We start from the raw sequence: 14,786 nt of genomic DNA, 5'->3' as shown, positions 1-14,786 counted from the left end.
AATTTCTAGTAATTTGCTTAGCTTTGAAATCTTTGCAACTCTTGATCAGCAAGTTAAAAATAATCTAGCAGATGGACAGACAAAGCCAATATCATTACTGAGTCTTATTTTTGAAGGAAACAAACCAAAAAGCACATTGTTGAACTTGTGCTGTTTCATGTGATAGTGTGTACATAAATATGTTTAAAAAGTACTGTGGAGGCATGTAATGAGTTGCAGGAGATCAGTTTTCCCCAGAATTATTCCAGAGCAGAAACATTGTTAAACAGTATTAAAACTGTGCAGAAATTCCGTTACTAAAAACAACACATTAGCACTATACATACTCAAAGTGCTCTGCTTGTGTTAAAATAAATGACTAAATACACTAATGAAAAAGTATGTGATATGAATACCAATACTTGGATCGCAAAGCTACTTTAGTTCTTGACAATTTTTTTCTGCCTACTAGAGTTACTTCTTGATTGTCTAATAGTTAAACAGAATCATGTTAAACTTAAACAATCACTAGTATTTTGCAATTGAATTCCTTATACAAACAGGCATATGCTTAACTTCAAACATTTGCTTATGTGCCTTCCTGAAGTAAGACTTAAATGCTTTCCCTTTTACAACACAAACAGCCCAGCTCCCCTACTGAGAACTTACAACTTGAAAATGCAGGATTTGTTATTTTACTATGAAAATAAGAAGAAAAATCCTCATGTAGAAATTATATCATCTACAGTTGACACTGGAAAACCTGAAAATGTATCATTCAAATGCCATCAATTCATCTAAAATTTCAAGAATCAGCATGAAATAACAGAAATGCAAGGATAATTTGATCTTTATTTAGGTCTTCAGATCTTAACACTGCAAGTAAGATTTCACTGGACTGGTAAAATTATTAACATTACAAATTTAAGGCAGCTGTTACATAGTGTTACATTAATATTTCAGTCAGACTGAACTCTTCTTTAGATACATTCATGCAATTAACTTCTATGCTGTAATTTGAAATAGATGGGATTGCTTTGTTTCCTTGTATTAGACCTATCTGGTAAAACTTTTCTCAAACAGTACAGAGAATGGACTCATTGTTTTTCTTGGCAGAAGTAAAAAGATCTAATGACTTAATGGTTAAACGACTTATTTGATTCAAGAAATGCATGTTGAGAATGCCTTGGAGATAAATATACATCTTATATGGGTATGTCACATGCAAGCATGGAGAAATTGAAGTTTGAAACATTAATATTATTCTTAGCTAAAATCATTTTCCCCCCGTAGAAAATCCAAAAATATCCTTGCACTGAGAAGTGGGCCCATGAAACTTCATCCTTCCCAAAAGATTCCTCTCCAGGCCAAACTCTGTTGGGATGAGAAATCTTCCACGCAGCCATAAACAGTCCTCTGTGTTGTCTCTTATGGTTCACTCCGATTTCGGCTTTTCTCTTCCTTCTTCAATACCTGAAAACATATGGAGAGCAGCTTCTAAAAATCTCTCAATAGAAACAACCCAGTGAAGGGTTTGCTTAGAGAGGTTCTTCTAATGCATTCATCTTTCTTTTCCCTTTTTCGATGTTGTTTCTCCTGAACTTGTTTGTATGTGTTACCTCACCTGCTGTGAAGGAAAAGAGCAGCTGCACACCTGATGGCAGTGGTTGTCCAGTAATGAACTGCACAATCCTCCCTCCCTCACTCCCATTTTCAGATCAGCCTGACCCCCTGCTGCACACCCAGCCTTTGATGGCTGCAGGGGTCTGGGAACACTTAGTTCCCTCACCTGCTCTGCTTACCTAATAGCAAACTAAAATAGATGTTACTATAGCTGAATCTAAGCAAACAACTTGGTTTGAAAGAAAATTTTAATAACTGTGTTTCAGAATTCAATAATTGGAAGCCCCTCTCCATTTCAACATTGGATTTTTAAGTATTTGCAGGTACATCTCCCTTTTTCAAAAGTACAAGAATGAATAAACAATTACTACTGAGAGGGTGCATTTCTCTTCTTGTAGTGGCCATTTATTTCAGTAATATCAGGAGGGCTGAGTTGAGTGTATAGCTCCTTAAAGAAATTATTCTAACTGCAGGACTCGTCTCTTTTCTACGCTGGGCTGGGCAGCAGACTGTGTTTTTTCTGGCAATGGAAACATTCAGCTATTTCATATGCCTGTTCCTGGACAATGAATTACTACTGGTATCTGACAAAAGTATTGTTCTTCTGACTAAGCCCTCTCTGCCAGACATCTCAAATACAAATATTTCTTTTGGAGGTTTTCAGGCCTGCTGCATGCTGGAAAAGAAAGACTTATGATAACCGAAGTCAAAAAAGAAGCAATGCTTGAGAATACTGAGAGGAAAATCCAGTCACAAGTAAGATCACCTGCTAGTGCAATATATGCACAGGCGGTAAGTACACCATAAATCACTTTAAAAACATAGTTAATGAATTCCAATATGGGAAACAATAGGATTCATCTGCAGTTAGAAAGCACAACTGCAGAGCTGCCTTGCTGAAAGGAACAACACCAAGACAAATGGGTCTGCATGTTGCCAGCAGCCCAAGTACAATGGCCCTGGGTGTTGCTGGCACACTGGTGTAATGGGAGAGCAACAGTCAAAGGTTTAACAACCAAAACAAGAGACTGGGACGAAAAGATTACAGACAGTTTACAATGTTGCTCCAGAGCCAATCTTATGTCTTCTGCTTTCTCCTAGAAGGAACTTTTCCAATAATTTTAAAAGCTATTTTACTTGCCTTTTTGAAAGCACCTCTTTCCTTTCTTCTGAAGCACTCTACTGCAGATGCATCAAATAGTTTGGCAGGAATGCAGATATCCTCAAAATTGTGGACAGACGCTGGCTTGTACAAAGGGCAAATTTTTCCTTCCCTACCATGTTTGTGGTTTAACTTGGAAAAACTAACTGCAAATCATTTTGTCAGTAGTGAGGTTCTATTTAATGCATCTCCAGAGACAAATAAAAAAACTCCAAACCCAAAACAACCCCTTCTCACCCTAGAAATCTTCTCATGGCAGACTGTTTTGATTTGTAGTCTTACTGCTCAAAAGCCCCTTTTAAGTGTACAGTTTTCAAATAATATTTTCCCAGGTCTTGCATGGTGACAGACTGGCATAATTTTACATCTCTGCTGTTTGTGGTGTTCCTGCCACACACTTCGGGTTAAGTTTGTGCAAAGTGTTTCAAGCTCAGCAAACCAGCACGTGACCCACAGCATTTTCTGTTTTGCAGGTGCTTGAGCCACAAAGGACTTGGGATCAATATTCCTTATCTGTGTGAAGGAAATGATGGAGAGGACAATAATGCCAGGGTAAACCTTGAAAGACGTTGGCAGAATGAGGAAACTAAGTTAGCTCCTCTAGGGCGGCAGGCTGCAAGGAGCAGGGATTTTGTTATGTATACTTTGGAATAGTGCAGGAGATTTTCCACCATCTACTTATTCACGGACTTGTTAAGAATATGTGAATCTTTACCACACTGTTATTCTTCATACAGGACTTAGGTCAAGTGAAATTATTCCTTGCAGCTGCCTTTTTTGGAAACATCTTTCCCAAATTAACTTAAAGATGTTAAATAAATGTGAATTTGACATCAAACTGAGGACTGAATACCCATCTTGAACATTATGACCAGTGATTGATGGTCCTAGAGCAAAAACAAAAAGGCATTTTACACCTAGATGCTAATGTGGGCAAACAGAAAGTAAAACTGCTTTGAGCTTCTAGCATTGCATTCTACCTGGTATTGAAGGACTTGTTAAAGAGAGTTGTGTGTGCCATTAACTACCATGTGAATTTCTTTCCCTCCAGCTGCAATTTGCCACACCAGCTATTATGAATGTTGTTTGCTTATTTCATTCAATTTGATAAATGAAGAACATCTTTCATAGATAAAAGGAACCTACTTTTAATCTTGTGTTTCTTATTTTCCCTTTTCCTCTCCTCAGCAATGGGTGGCCTGTGCAGGATAGATGATGTAGAGTCTGCACAGTTAAGTTTACCCTGCACTTAAGTTATCTTTCATTCCTGTTATTTCACTGACAAGAACCTGTTCATTTTCTCTGAGTAAATTTATATGGTGAGAAAATACCTTATACCTGAAAATACTAAAAGACTGTATTTTCATTTCTCAGTCTAAGCCTACCATTAATGGCATTCGTACAGAATGATACTTTATTCTAGCTGCATTTAATGGGTTCATCAGCTAATAAGTGGGCTGTAAACATCTCAGGTAATTGCCAAGAGCTCTTAAATTAGTACTGTAAGTTATAAAAGAGAATACATATTCATAGCTCATCAGGCTCTCCAGCAGACATTCTGTTCATCTGTCTGTTTTTAAGGGCAGGCAAGCAAGATGTTTCAGTGAAACTTCTGTCATTTTCCTTTGTTTTTGTCAGCTTAAAACATTCTACACTTTCAGAGAAACATACTCAAGTCCTGATGGTGTATTTCACGAGATAATATTCCTAAAACAATACTCACATTTTTGCGTATCCCAGATGTAGTTGTTCAAGACTTCTCCCACCAAGTAGAATATGTTAATTATTACGGTAACGGCAGCAAAAAAGATTATTTTGACACCTGGGCTGAGGTGCTCAAGAAGCGGGTACACCCACACTCCTGTAACGTGGTGAATCCAGCACACCCTGAAACAAAACAAAAATAACAAGCACTGACTCTTACAGCCCTGTTTTACGAAAGTAGCTTGGTCTGTAGGCTTAGCTACTGTAACCCAAAAAGTAATTATTTGAAAGGCCTGCAAGTTCCAGGTGAACTGGAGCATGTGGATGACACCCATCCAGAACAGACATCACAAATGATGAAACTATGACTGATTTCCCACATTCTTACTGCTTTGCTTTCAATTTGTTATGAGCAGTTGGCCTGTTTTCATTTCTGATGTAGGCAGGTATTTCCTTGCTCACTTATATTTCTGAGGAAATCCCTGTTTTGTGCCAAAGATGGAAACTGCAGCAGCCTCTGTTCCAAGCAGGTTCTTCATCCTAAAAGCATTCAGGGTTCTACAGGCTCTCTTACCATCTCTCTCTGCTTTCTGCAGTTCTCCTGCTTTCACTTCATACACATTTGCGTTTTTCTTTTGCTTTTCCTCGCTACACATGGTAATCAGTTTTTGGGTTTGCCAGAAGCATATGGTTTAGATTCTCTTGTAGAGAATAATTTCTTTAGCAACTGTGTTTTAGAGGTCCTCCTTTTCTTTCAGCTACCTGCTATAAATTGGAATCTGGTAATTTTTCTCTAGGTAAGATAAGTATTTTTTTTAAAGACCAAACAAAACCAGTAAAGGAAAAGGATTGATGGTGCTTTGCTGGTGACACAGAGATTTTTAGCATTCATACAGAGGACATTGTCGATACACTAACTCAAGAGACAGACTATCAGCTTTACTGCAGTGCAACCTGAAGAAGCACTCCAGGTGTGTCGTTTTGCTGTGTGTGGCTGCAGTGGACCCCTGCATCCTCTGATGAGATTGCTTTTGTGTTGAGATCTGATGCAGTGAGTGGTGAAGTCAGAGGGAGCAGAGAGAGTCCATACATTCCAGTAGGTGGAAGTTAAGAAAAGCAAATACTGGCAAACAACTGAGCAAACATCTCAGAGGCTAACTGGGTAAAGTGCTCAGTGAAGGCAAGCTGGGGCTTTACTGGGCTCTCTTCAAGAATGTAAATCTTTTCATTTCTGGCCTGAAAATTTGAGTGAAAAGCTCACAGTGAAGCACAGCTAGAGCGGCTGCACAGACTGTTATACATGGGGATTTCCATGGTTTGATTCACTTGCTGATGTTTCTATTTGCTTAAGGAAGATTTTTCATCACTAGATCAACAGTCAAAGGCTCCTAAAGGGCAGAGATAGAGAAGTCCACAGAAAACTGTTACCATAAAATTCTGTCACACAGGGAGTACAGAATCCCTGTTTAACAATCACCCTGGAAATGCACGTGGTTGTCATAGCTTCTCTCCTCCCTGGAAAAGCTTTTATTACAGCCCAACCCTTAACAGTTGGACACTTCACTTGGGAAACTACATGTGTCAGTAAATTAATCTGCATGATCTAAATGCAATTAAACCCCCTCTCTCCAAATCAGTTCACATATGGGAAATTATCTCTGTACTTTACAGTTATTTTCCCCAGTATTCTTCTGTGATAGAATTAACCTGACAAGATAAAATTATCTATGAAAAAATGAAGGGTTCCTGCGTAACCCATGGTAACAGGGGACACCATGTTCCTTTTGATGAAAGAAAAAGATGAGACAGTTGGGTAGAAGGTAGAAGGATGTCCCCTGCTACCAGGTCCGCTTAGCAGGGAATGTCTATTATTGCCTAACAATTTTCAGTTTCATTTACTTTTTTCAGTTTTCATTTGCTTTTTTTTCTAATGATCATTCTGTGAAAAACAAGCTCCAAAGAAAGAAAAAGACTGAAAAAGAGCCACTCTCTTTCTGCACTTATTTTCTCTGGTGTGATGAAACTTCCCAGGATTATAAAGTACCTTTACAGAGGGACTTTTCAAGGGACCTTCTAAACGGCATCTACGTAGCCAGCCTCATGAACCAAGTAGAAGTGGCTTTTACTAGATCACATTTATGCTAGGAAGAGGAAGCATTTTCTAAATCCAACCAATGAGCCAGTGATGAGCTCCTGCATGTCAGAAATACCTGGTTAGTTCAGGCTTTGCAGATAGCTCACATACTCTGCTCCCTGCTGCCCAGCACAGGAGCCCACTCCCTGCATGGTGATGCTGCTCATGCCTTCAGTGTAGCTGTTGTTTGCCTGTCCCCGGAGTGGCCACACTGTCAGAACTGCTTTGAGCACAAGAGGGACCACTATGGAGACAATAGTCACAAACCCACCTGATCCTTCTAAAAATGAGCCACAGCACACTGCTGGCTACGCTGAGGTGGAGTAATATTAGCCCTCTCTCACTGAGCAGTGACACACTGACTGCTCCAGCATTGTCTGTACTACAAACGGGAGCAGCAAAGGGACAACTGCTGCCATGGAAACCTCACCTGGTAGGCTTTCTTAGTGGGTTTGCTCCTGCTGCAATACAGGCATTCTCAAGGCTGCACTATAAAGGGCTGATCAACCATTCGCATAAAGCTTCCACACCAGAGTGCTGATTGCCAACGTTAATGAATGCCTTCAGTGCTGCCACTGCAGTAGCCTTTACTCCTATCCAACCTCATTATTAGTTAAGCACAGGGAAGCATGCATTAAGATTTACTTAGGAGTGCAAAAACTAGATCAAATCGAAGACTTTGTTATTGAACAGGAGTAAAAAATGTGTCGTTTAGATAGAAATAAACTGAGGAGAAAAAGGAAAAGGAGAAAAAGAAGAGTAAAACTGGACTGGTTACTCTGAGAAGATAAAATTAACCTGAACCTCCCTGTGATTTGGAACAGTAGCAGCTGTATGAAGACATAACTGTATATTTTCAAAGATGAATGTGTTACAGGTCATGGAGTTCATCTAGCCATTTGTTAGAAACAGTAAAAAAAGAAGGAACGGAAATATTCACACATTGTATTTAAATTAAAATGTCTGTTAAAAAAAAAGTAGTTGTTTTTAAAAATTTTCAACCAGTTGGTGTAGAAATCAGAAAAAGCTATTTGAAAATGCACAGTATTGCTTGTTTTAACAAATCTGTCAAAAAATGTGACTTTGTAGCTAGTTTTCACTTCTACTATACAGTAGATGTTGTATATCTCTCCTATCAAAGTAATCAGGAGAAAATGAAAACTATGCAGGGAACATACATTTACATTTATTCTTTGGATATAGATCTTTTGTTAATGAGGAAAACTAAGCACAAAAATTTGTTGGAACTTTGTGGTTTATGTGTACTCTGTCAGTTTAAATGATACAGCTGTAACAACAGCATGTGTAAGACCTTAGGCCTGGCAGAATCAAGCTCAACAAGTGAGTAAAATGGCAGATAATAACCATGACACCTCACTAATTTTGTTATGGGAGATGTTGCAGAAGATGGTTGCTCCTTCATGGTGGCTGCTCTCAGTTATCATAGCTCAGCAGGACTTTGTGGTCTGGATTCTCAGAGTCTCCACCCATTTCCTGCCCAGCTTGACTCCTTCATAATAATCTGTCATCATCAACAACCAGCACTATAAGTTCTGGAAAAAGGGGCTGCTAGATGAGGGGCTATGTAACTTCTCAAGAGCAGCAAATGAAAGGACACAAAATAATAATGCATGACATAAAATGGGTGAAGAGCTTCCAATTTTGTTCCTCGTGACAGAAGAATCACCTCAATGCAACTCAGAGATAAGAAATTCAAATCTGATAATGGAAATATCTTTCTGAATGATACCTAATCAATCTCTGGAATGCTCTACCCTACCTTTCAGTGATAGATCACTGAAATAGAGATATTCAAAAAAGTTTTGAAGTATGAAAGTCTGGAAGCCTATTTAGTCCACTCATCTTCTCTAGACTCTATCATGCATTTCTAGCCAGTTTCTGAAATCAGGAGATTGTACAAGCAATAAGAATGTGCACAATTATGCCTAAGCACCTACATTTTGACATAAGTTTTGGAAGAAGACTCCCCCTTGAAGGCTGGTTGTTTCATAATGGTCTGCTAAGCTCTCCTGAAGCATCTGACATTAGCTCTACCTGGAGCGTGGGTGCATGACAACTCTCATCTATGAACAGCAGTTCCTTTCTGGTTACTTGCAGCAGCAAATCCTCTCCCAGATCTTCAGTGCTCTTCATATTTCCAGTGGCTGGCACAAAGGAAGGCTGAATCTTTGGTTCCAGACAGATCATAGATGGGTTCCCAGTGGCTACTTTTTAGCAAACAGAACATGGGCATTTTCTACGCCTTTATTTCATGATCTTTTCCAGCATCACTCTCTTCCTTTTCCACCAAGAGTGATACCTTTACCTAGAGCTATTAAAATGTGGAATGGCTTCCAAACAAGGTGATGGGCTTACAGCAGCTGAGACATTCAAAACAAACAAATAATTTGTGGTTGCAGTGCAGGTCCAATCTTGTGCTTTCAGGGACAGGAGCACAATGACCCACACTAAACTTGTTCTACTTTTGGTTTCTAATACTGACTGATGTGAGACACATCTTCAAAACCCCCCCCAAAAACAGAGGAGAGTTTGTTCTGCATTGAATCAGATTTCTTAAGATCTCAGCTATATTAAAATGCTGGGCTTCTTATAATAACAGCCAGCCAGACCTGATACACCTACACCAGGAATGTACATAGTTTAGGAATTTTAAAGACTAAAAAGTAAGTTCAATAAACAGTCATTATTTAGGAAATAACAGCAATCATCCCCTCTTGTTCCATTTTCTTAATGCTGGATTCTTCTCCATTCATCTGAGTGGAGAACAATAAGTGGGCCACAGGACTGTGCTACTGGTGTGGAGTGGCTTACGCAACAAGACCTGAGGAACTGCAGCTGCAAATAATGTCACATCCAGAATGTACTCAGCATGACATGGTGCTGGCATTCTCTGGGAGGAACAAAGCTTAGCAAAAATTTGTGTTTATGTACAGGTAGCTACAATGACAGAAATTTAGCAGATTCACTGCAAAGCGCTGTCATCTCTGGAAGTCATCTATTTTGGTAAATAATTTTTCATTTTAAATATAGTAATGGTTGCTATGCCTTCTTGAGCTATATTTGAAGGAGCTGCACAAGGAAGTGAGAACATATTACCCATGCATGTCATCTGTGATTGTGCTGTTGCTTTGACTGAAACATTTGAGGATGTGGAGGTGGAGGCAAGCCAGAAAGTAACAGTCCAAAATGGCTATGTGAGACCTAACAGGCTGGGGATCCATACAGCCTTCTCTTGCTGAAAGCAATTCTGCCCTCCCGTCCACCTTTTGGGTCAGGTACAAGGGACGCTAATCTTCCCCTGGCCTATTTCTGCTGCTTCTGTTTCTTCCTACTCTTTCCTCTTTGGGGCAGCTCCAGCTCCAACTCTCTTCTCCTCCTCTGCGTTGTCTCATCTATCATCCACTTCTACATCAGCCTTCCACTCTGGTTTCACAGTCTGTTTCTCTCTCCCTCTCCCAGCATTCCCCTCTTAGTTTCATGATTTCAGCTTTGAAGCTGCTGACCTGTGAGCTGTATGTTTCCTTATCCACTTCTCTTTTAACCCATGATTTTAGTTCATTTCTTTTACTTGCCCCCAGGACATTTGACTTTTTTTTTCTCTAACCATGGACTCCTCTGATCTTTATAGAACTTTTATCCCCAGTGCTCACTTCCAAAAGCATGCATGATGCCCTTCCTACATACAAACCCTCAGCACAGCTTAGCAAAGCCGTATTGTGTCTCTCCTGTTCCATTGGCACCACCAACCTCAAAAATCCTTCTGATTTCTCAATCCTGTCCCTCTTTATCAACATGACTGTCAATTCTCACCAAGCTTCACACTCTAACCCACCACCCCTCTCTTCTGAATGTCAAGGTTTGTCCTAGCAGTCTGTGCCAACATCTGCTCTTTCTGATCTTCCTCTCCTTCTATGGAGAATTGCTAGTGGAAATCCTACAGCAAGCCTGATAGAATCAATCTCAAATTCATTCCAAATCCTCAGTGTACATTCCTTTCTTAAATTTGTTCAAGAAGAATTCATCAAATTACCCTATCTAAATGCTCTCCCTCAGCGTATCTAAGGAACTCTCCTAAAGTCACTTCAAGAGAAACTTTATTTTCAAATCAAAGTTTAAAAGCTCTTTAAATAGATTTCTAAAAGAATGAAAGAATGAATCAAGTCCAAGCTTGGCACATGTGGAGGCAGCTCCTAGTGGATTTGAGATAGTTATAAGAGAGCAGATCAAGTCTTTTGCTCCCAAACATGCAGCCCAGCACGACTACAGCAGTGGAGTCAGATTCTTAGGGTCTGTTTTTTTGGCATCCTGAAGTGCTCAAAAGTAGAGGGAAAAGGAAAACCATTTAAAATAAACGTATTTGTCTCAGTTTATTTTAGGGACATATTAGGCTCTGATATTAGTTACCATGATGTCATTCTTGTTACAAGGAGCAACACATTTTTGGCTCTTTTCTGGTCCTTGACAACTAACTCCATACACTCACTGGCAGAATTTTCTGGTAGTACTGGCAAATGCTCTGGTTTTCTTAGCACTGTCTAGATTTAACAATTCAATACAAACTGTGACCTTTTCAAGCCATGCTAAATAAAGCCAATAGGTTTTTCCCATCTTATCCCATGGCCTCGATCCTGAAAGTCCATGTATGGTCTGCAGCATGCAATGCAAGTCTGCGGATGTTCTGCCTGGGCACAGTTCCTTGTGAGCTCCCTCTCACAGACAGTGCAAAAGCTAAGTGTGCCTACTCAAAAACTCTTTGACTGAAGGGAGAGAATGCAAAAAAAAAAAAACCAAAAAAAACCACCAAAAGCTTTTACTCTTCAAGAAAGGATGTTTCTCAGACAACAAGTCTGAATCATGCTCAGGAGATATCAAGTTATTTAGCTATGTTCTTCCAATTTCAGTGATGCTGTACAGAATTGTTTGCCAGTTTTCTTATTTACCAATTATACATTAAAAAGCTATTCAGACACATACTTGCTATTCTACCACCTCTTTCATACATGACAGATTCAGTCACATACAAAATAAAACAAGCTTTCCTCTACTTGGAGTTGAGAAAAGCATTCACAGAATCAAACCTAAACAACATCCTCTTGTATATTCCTTTCCTGTAAAAAGTGCAACACAATACATAAAACATGTAGGATGGTACGAAAGTTTCAGCTGAGATGGGAAGAGAATTCAAAATTCAAGAACAAAACATTGAGAACATCTGATTAGCAACTGTCTTCACTTTATTCTGAGAGTTGCAGTGAAGACACTTCTGCTTATGGAAAAATGGAATAGGCAAAAGAACAAATTCTCAAGTGGCAGATCCCTAAATTCTAGTTAAAAATACATAAACCACAAACTAAGCCTCAGAACGGGACCCATGGTCAATCCTAGGTACAAAGGAAGGAAGTTCCACCAGGCTGTATGGAACTAGGTCATGTGCAGATGTGCAGGTATAGTCTCATTTTAATACACTGTGCTAACTTTGAGGGTGCTGCCAACAAGGACAACAAATTTGAATTCAGCAATTCCAAGCCCTCTGAGTGATTAAGGTCTCTACTGTAATGTGGTCACTTGGCAATAGGAAGACAGTGGATTTCAGCTGTGAATAGAAGCCACACCCTGAATGAGAGGGATGAAAAACTCCTCATACTTTTCATACTTTCTGGTAGATTTTTTCCAACCTGTGAATACGACATATCATATTGATGTAATGGGATCAAGATTTGGCTTGCAGCCTCAAGTACATCTTGGATAGAGTCTTCAATAGCACCTGCAGGCTGAAGACATGCAGAACTTTCAAGTGATGGCACCGTGTAGCTTTTGTCTGCCTCCACTAACCTGCAAAGGCCTCGTTCCATAACAGTAGAAGGAGAAATGGGTTGTATGTGCACAATTTAGCAGGATGATCTTTTAAGATTGTCTCATCTCATTTAAAGAGAAATCACAACTTGGAAGAAGACAAATCACTTGAGAGTAGCCCTATCTGTTTTGGAAATAATATATGTGTAGGCAAAACCAAAAAACAGCAAAAGCAAAGGGAGATAACCATAGTCTGTGCCTGGGTAATTATTAATGCAAGTAATTATTTAATGCAGAATCTGCTTCTCCTGCTTTACTTGTTCTACAATTTTCTTTAACCTTGTAGCTGCAGGATACACATGCACTGTAGTAGGTAGGATCAAACTAGATGAGCATCACACTGATACTGTAACAGATTCTTAAAAGATTTTAAGACACATCTGGTTTTGTTTCCCTTGTAAAACTGGATTGTTTCAATTTTAAATTCTTATTAAATACTACTGCATGTGTCTACTTAGATGATTTTAGGAGCTGCCAGAGGAGGTCAAGCCATAGGTATCTGCCAATCTGTCTCCAGGCACCATTAGAGGAAAGTCAAGAACTATCACAGTTAAGCATTACTGATATGGGATAAGAACATTACTTTTTCCTGAGGGAATAATCATATGCCTTTTTGCATGAGGCTTCCCTTATCTTACAATTACAAATATTATTCTCTTTTAAGAAGGGTATGTACGTTTATAAAAGCTAATGGCAGAATGTGTCTGTTGTCCTGGGACACAACATCCCACTTCAGCTGGATCAATAGCATTGTATGATCACTGAGTGTGTGTGGATTATGTATGAATAACGACCTCTCTTAGCTGGATCAAAGGGACAAATTGCATAGTAGAAGCAGTGTGATAGTACTGCCTCAAGACCATGTTACTCTCACATTAGTTTCATCTCTCTTGGTTGGTGGAAATTTACGAAAATGCCTTCTTAGCTGAGAGAAGGATGTTGTGAAGTAAGGAGTATGAAATGGGGGTCATGAAATGCAGAAAGGATAAGGGATAGATGGCATCAAAGGAGAAATAGAAATAAAACAAAGGCTTAGTGAAAAATAAATACTAGGGTGACCAAAGCATATTAACTCTGTCATGCAAGTCAGGTGCTTGATTAGAAACTGCCCAAAGACTTAAATTAATGTTGTACAAGAAAGATTATTTCTGTTTTAGTTTAATTTCTCACCAACATTTGCATTTCTTAAAACAAACTTTAGAGTGTTTGGATTACTGACTTATTCTGTAATCAATTTTACAGAAAGAATTTATGAATCAGTAAAGAAAAAAAGACAGTGTTCTATCTTTTCTCTTGATGCTTAAATACTGATGCAGGAAATCATTTGCCTAGTCTCAATTTTATTTGATAGAACAAAAACCCCAAGCAATAAAACTAAGGTCCAAGAAAAACATTTAGCTTGAAAAAAGGTTGAAAAATGTACCCTTGGAAAGACCACTGCTTACATGGGATTGTTCAACAAATTCCTGTTGTGTGAGGTTTGGCATATACTTTCTAAAAATATAAGCATCTGGGGAAACCAGACAAAGCCCAGGTCTTGGACCAAACGAGGCAAGCAGCGTGAATCTGTTAGCGATTATATCCATAATGAAATATGTGCCCAAATTTAGCAGTACAAAACCCCCAATACAATGTGAAAACACAGCATGTACAGCCCTTACCATAAAATATAGCCAACAGCGAAGGTGCACACTGCAGCCAGTCCACAGCTCCTGCTGGGATACTGATGATGTGTTGTTCTCATCTCGATTAATACAAAGGGCAAAACTGTTGTGTGCTGGAAAAAAAACAAAACAATGGGGAAAAGCAGGTGATACAAATGGTTCTGTATATTTTCAGTTCAATTCTACAATAAGAAGCTTAATCGCAGACACCTGAAGACAATTCTTGATGGCTAGAAAGACAAGGTAAAGTAACTATAAAATTGATCAATAACCCAACAAGTATCATCTCTAAAATGTCCAATTGTTTGAGAGAGCAGAGGAAAACTGAGTGACCAGAATGTACTTTTTTTTCACGAATCCAAGGCAGATACTCAGTGAGTAAAAAGGAAATGTGTCATGAAGGGACATAGGTCCCAACCCCAGTCTGGCCCTGTAGTTGCTCTGTGATCTCTGCCATGTCACCTCAGTTATTGTGACCATTCTAGCTGGAAGGCAATACATTTGGTTTTCAGAGACTAAGTACAAACGATGCCAAGTGAATGAATATAAATGGATGTATTTAATGCTTCTGAGAATTAGGTTTAAATGTATCTCAAACTGGGGACTTGAAAACAGGAGACATTTTCAAATGATAGCATCAATACCT

General features: G+C 39.1%; 1 protein-coding gene across 1 annotated transcript in view; it reads right to left on the bottom strand.

The window, feature by feature from the left end:
• Nucleotides 1-810: 810 nt before the first annotated feature.
• The window catches only part of AIG1 (androgen induced 1), a 123,462-nt gene continuing 109,486 nt past the window's right edge, over nucleotides 811-14,786 (bottom strand). The window contains exons 4-6 of the mRNA XM_030945455.1: nucleotides 14,138-14,253; nucleotides 4,488-4,651; nucleotides 811-1,452 (exon numbers count right to left, since the gene is read on the bottom strand). Of these exons, the coding sequence (XP_030801315.1) occupies nucleotides 1,415-1,452; nucleotides 4,488-4,651; nucleotides 14,138-14,253 (318 nt within the window). The 3' untranslated portion in view covers nucleotides 811-1,414. The remainder of the gene's footprint in view (nucleotides 1,453-4,487; nucleotides 4,652-14,137; nucleotides 14,254-14,786) is intronic.

The sequence above is a fragment of the Camarhynchus parvulus genome, chromosome 3 (assembly GCF_901933205.1).
Source record: "Camarhynchus parvulus chromosome 3, STF_HiC, whole genome shotgun sequence".
NCBI lineage: Eukaryota > Metazoa > Chordata > Aves > Passeriformes > Thraupidae > Camarhynchus > Camarhynchus parvulus.
This window is presented reverse-complemented; position numbering and strand designations above follow the sequence as displayed.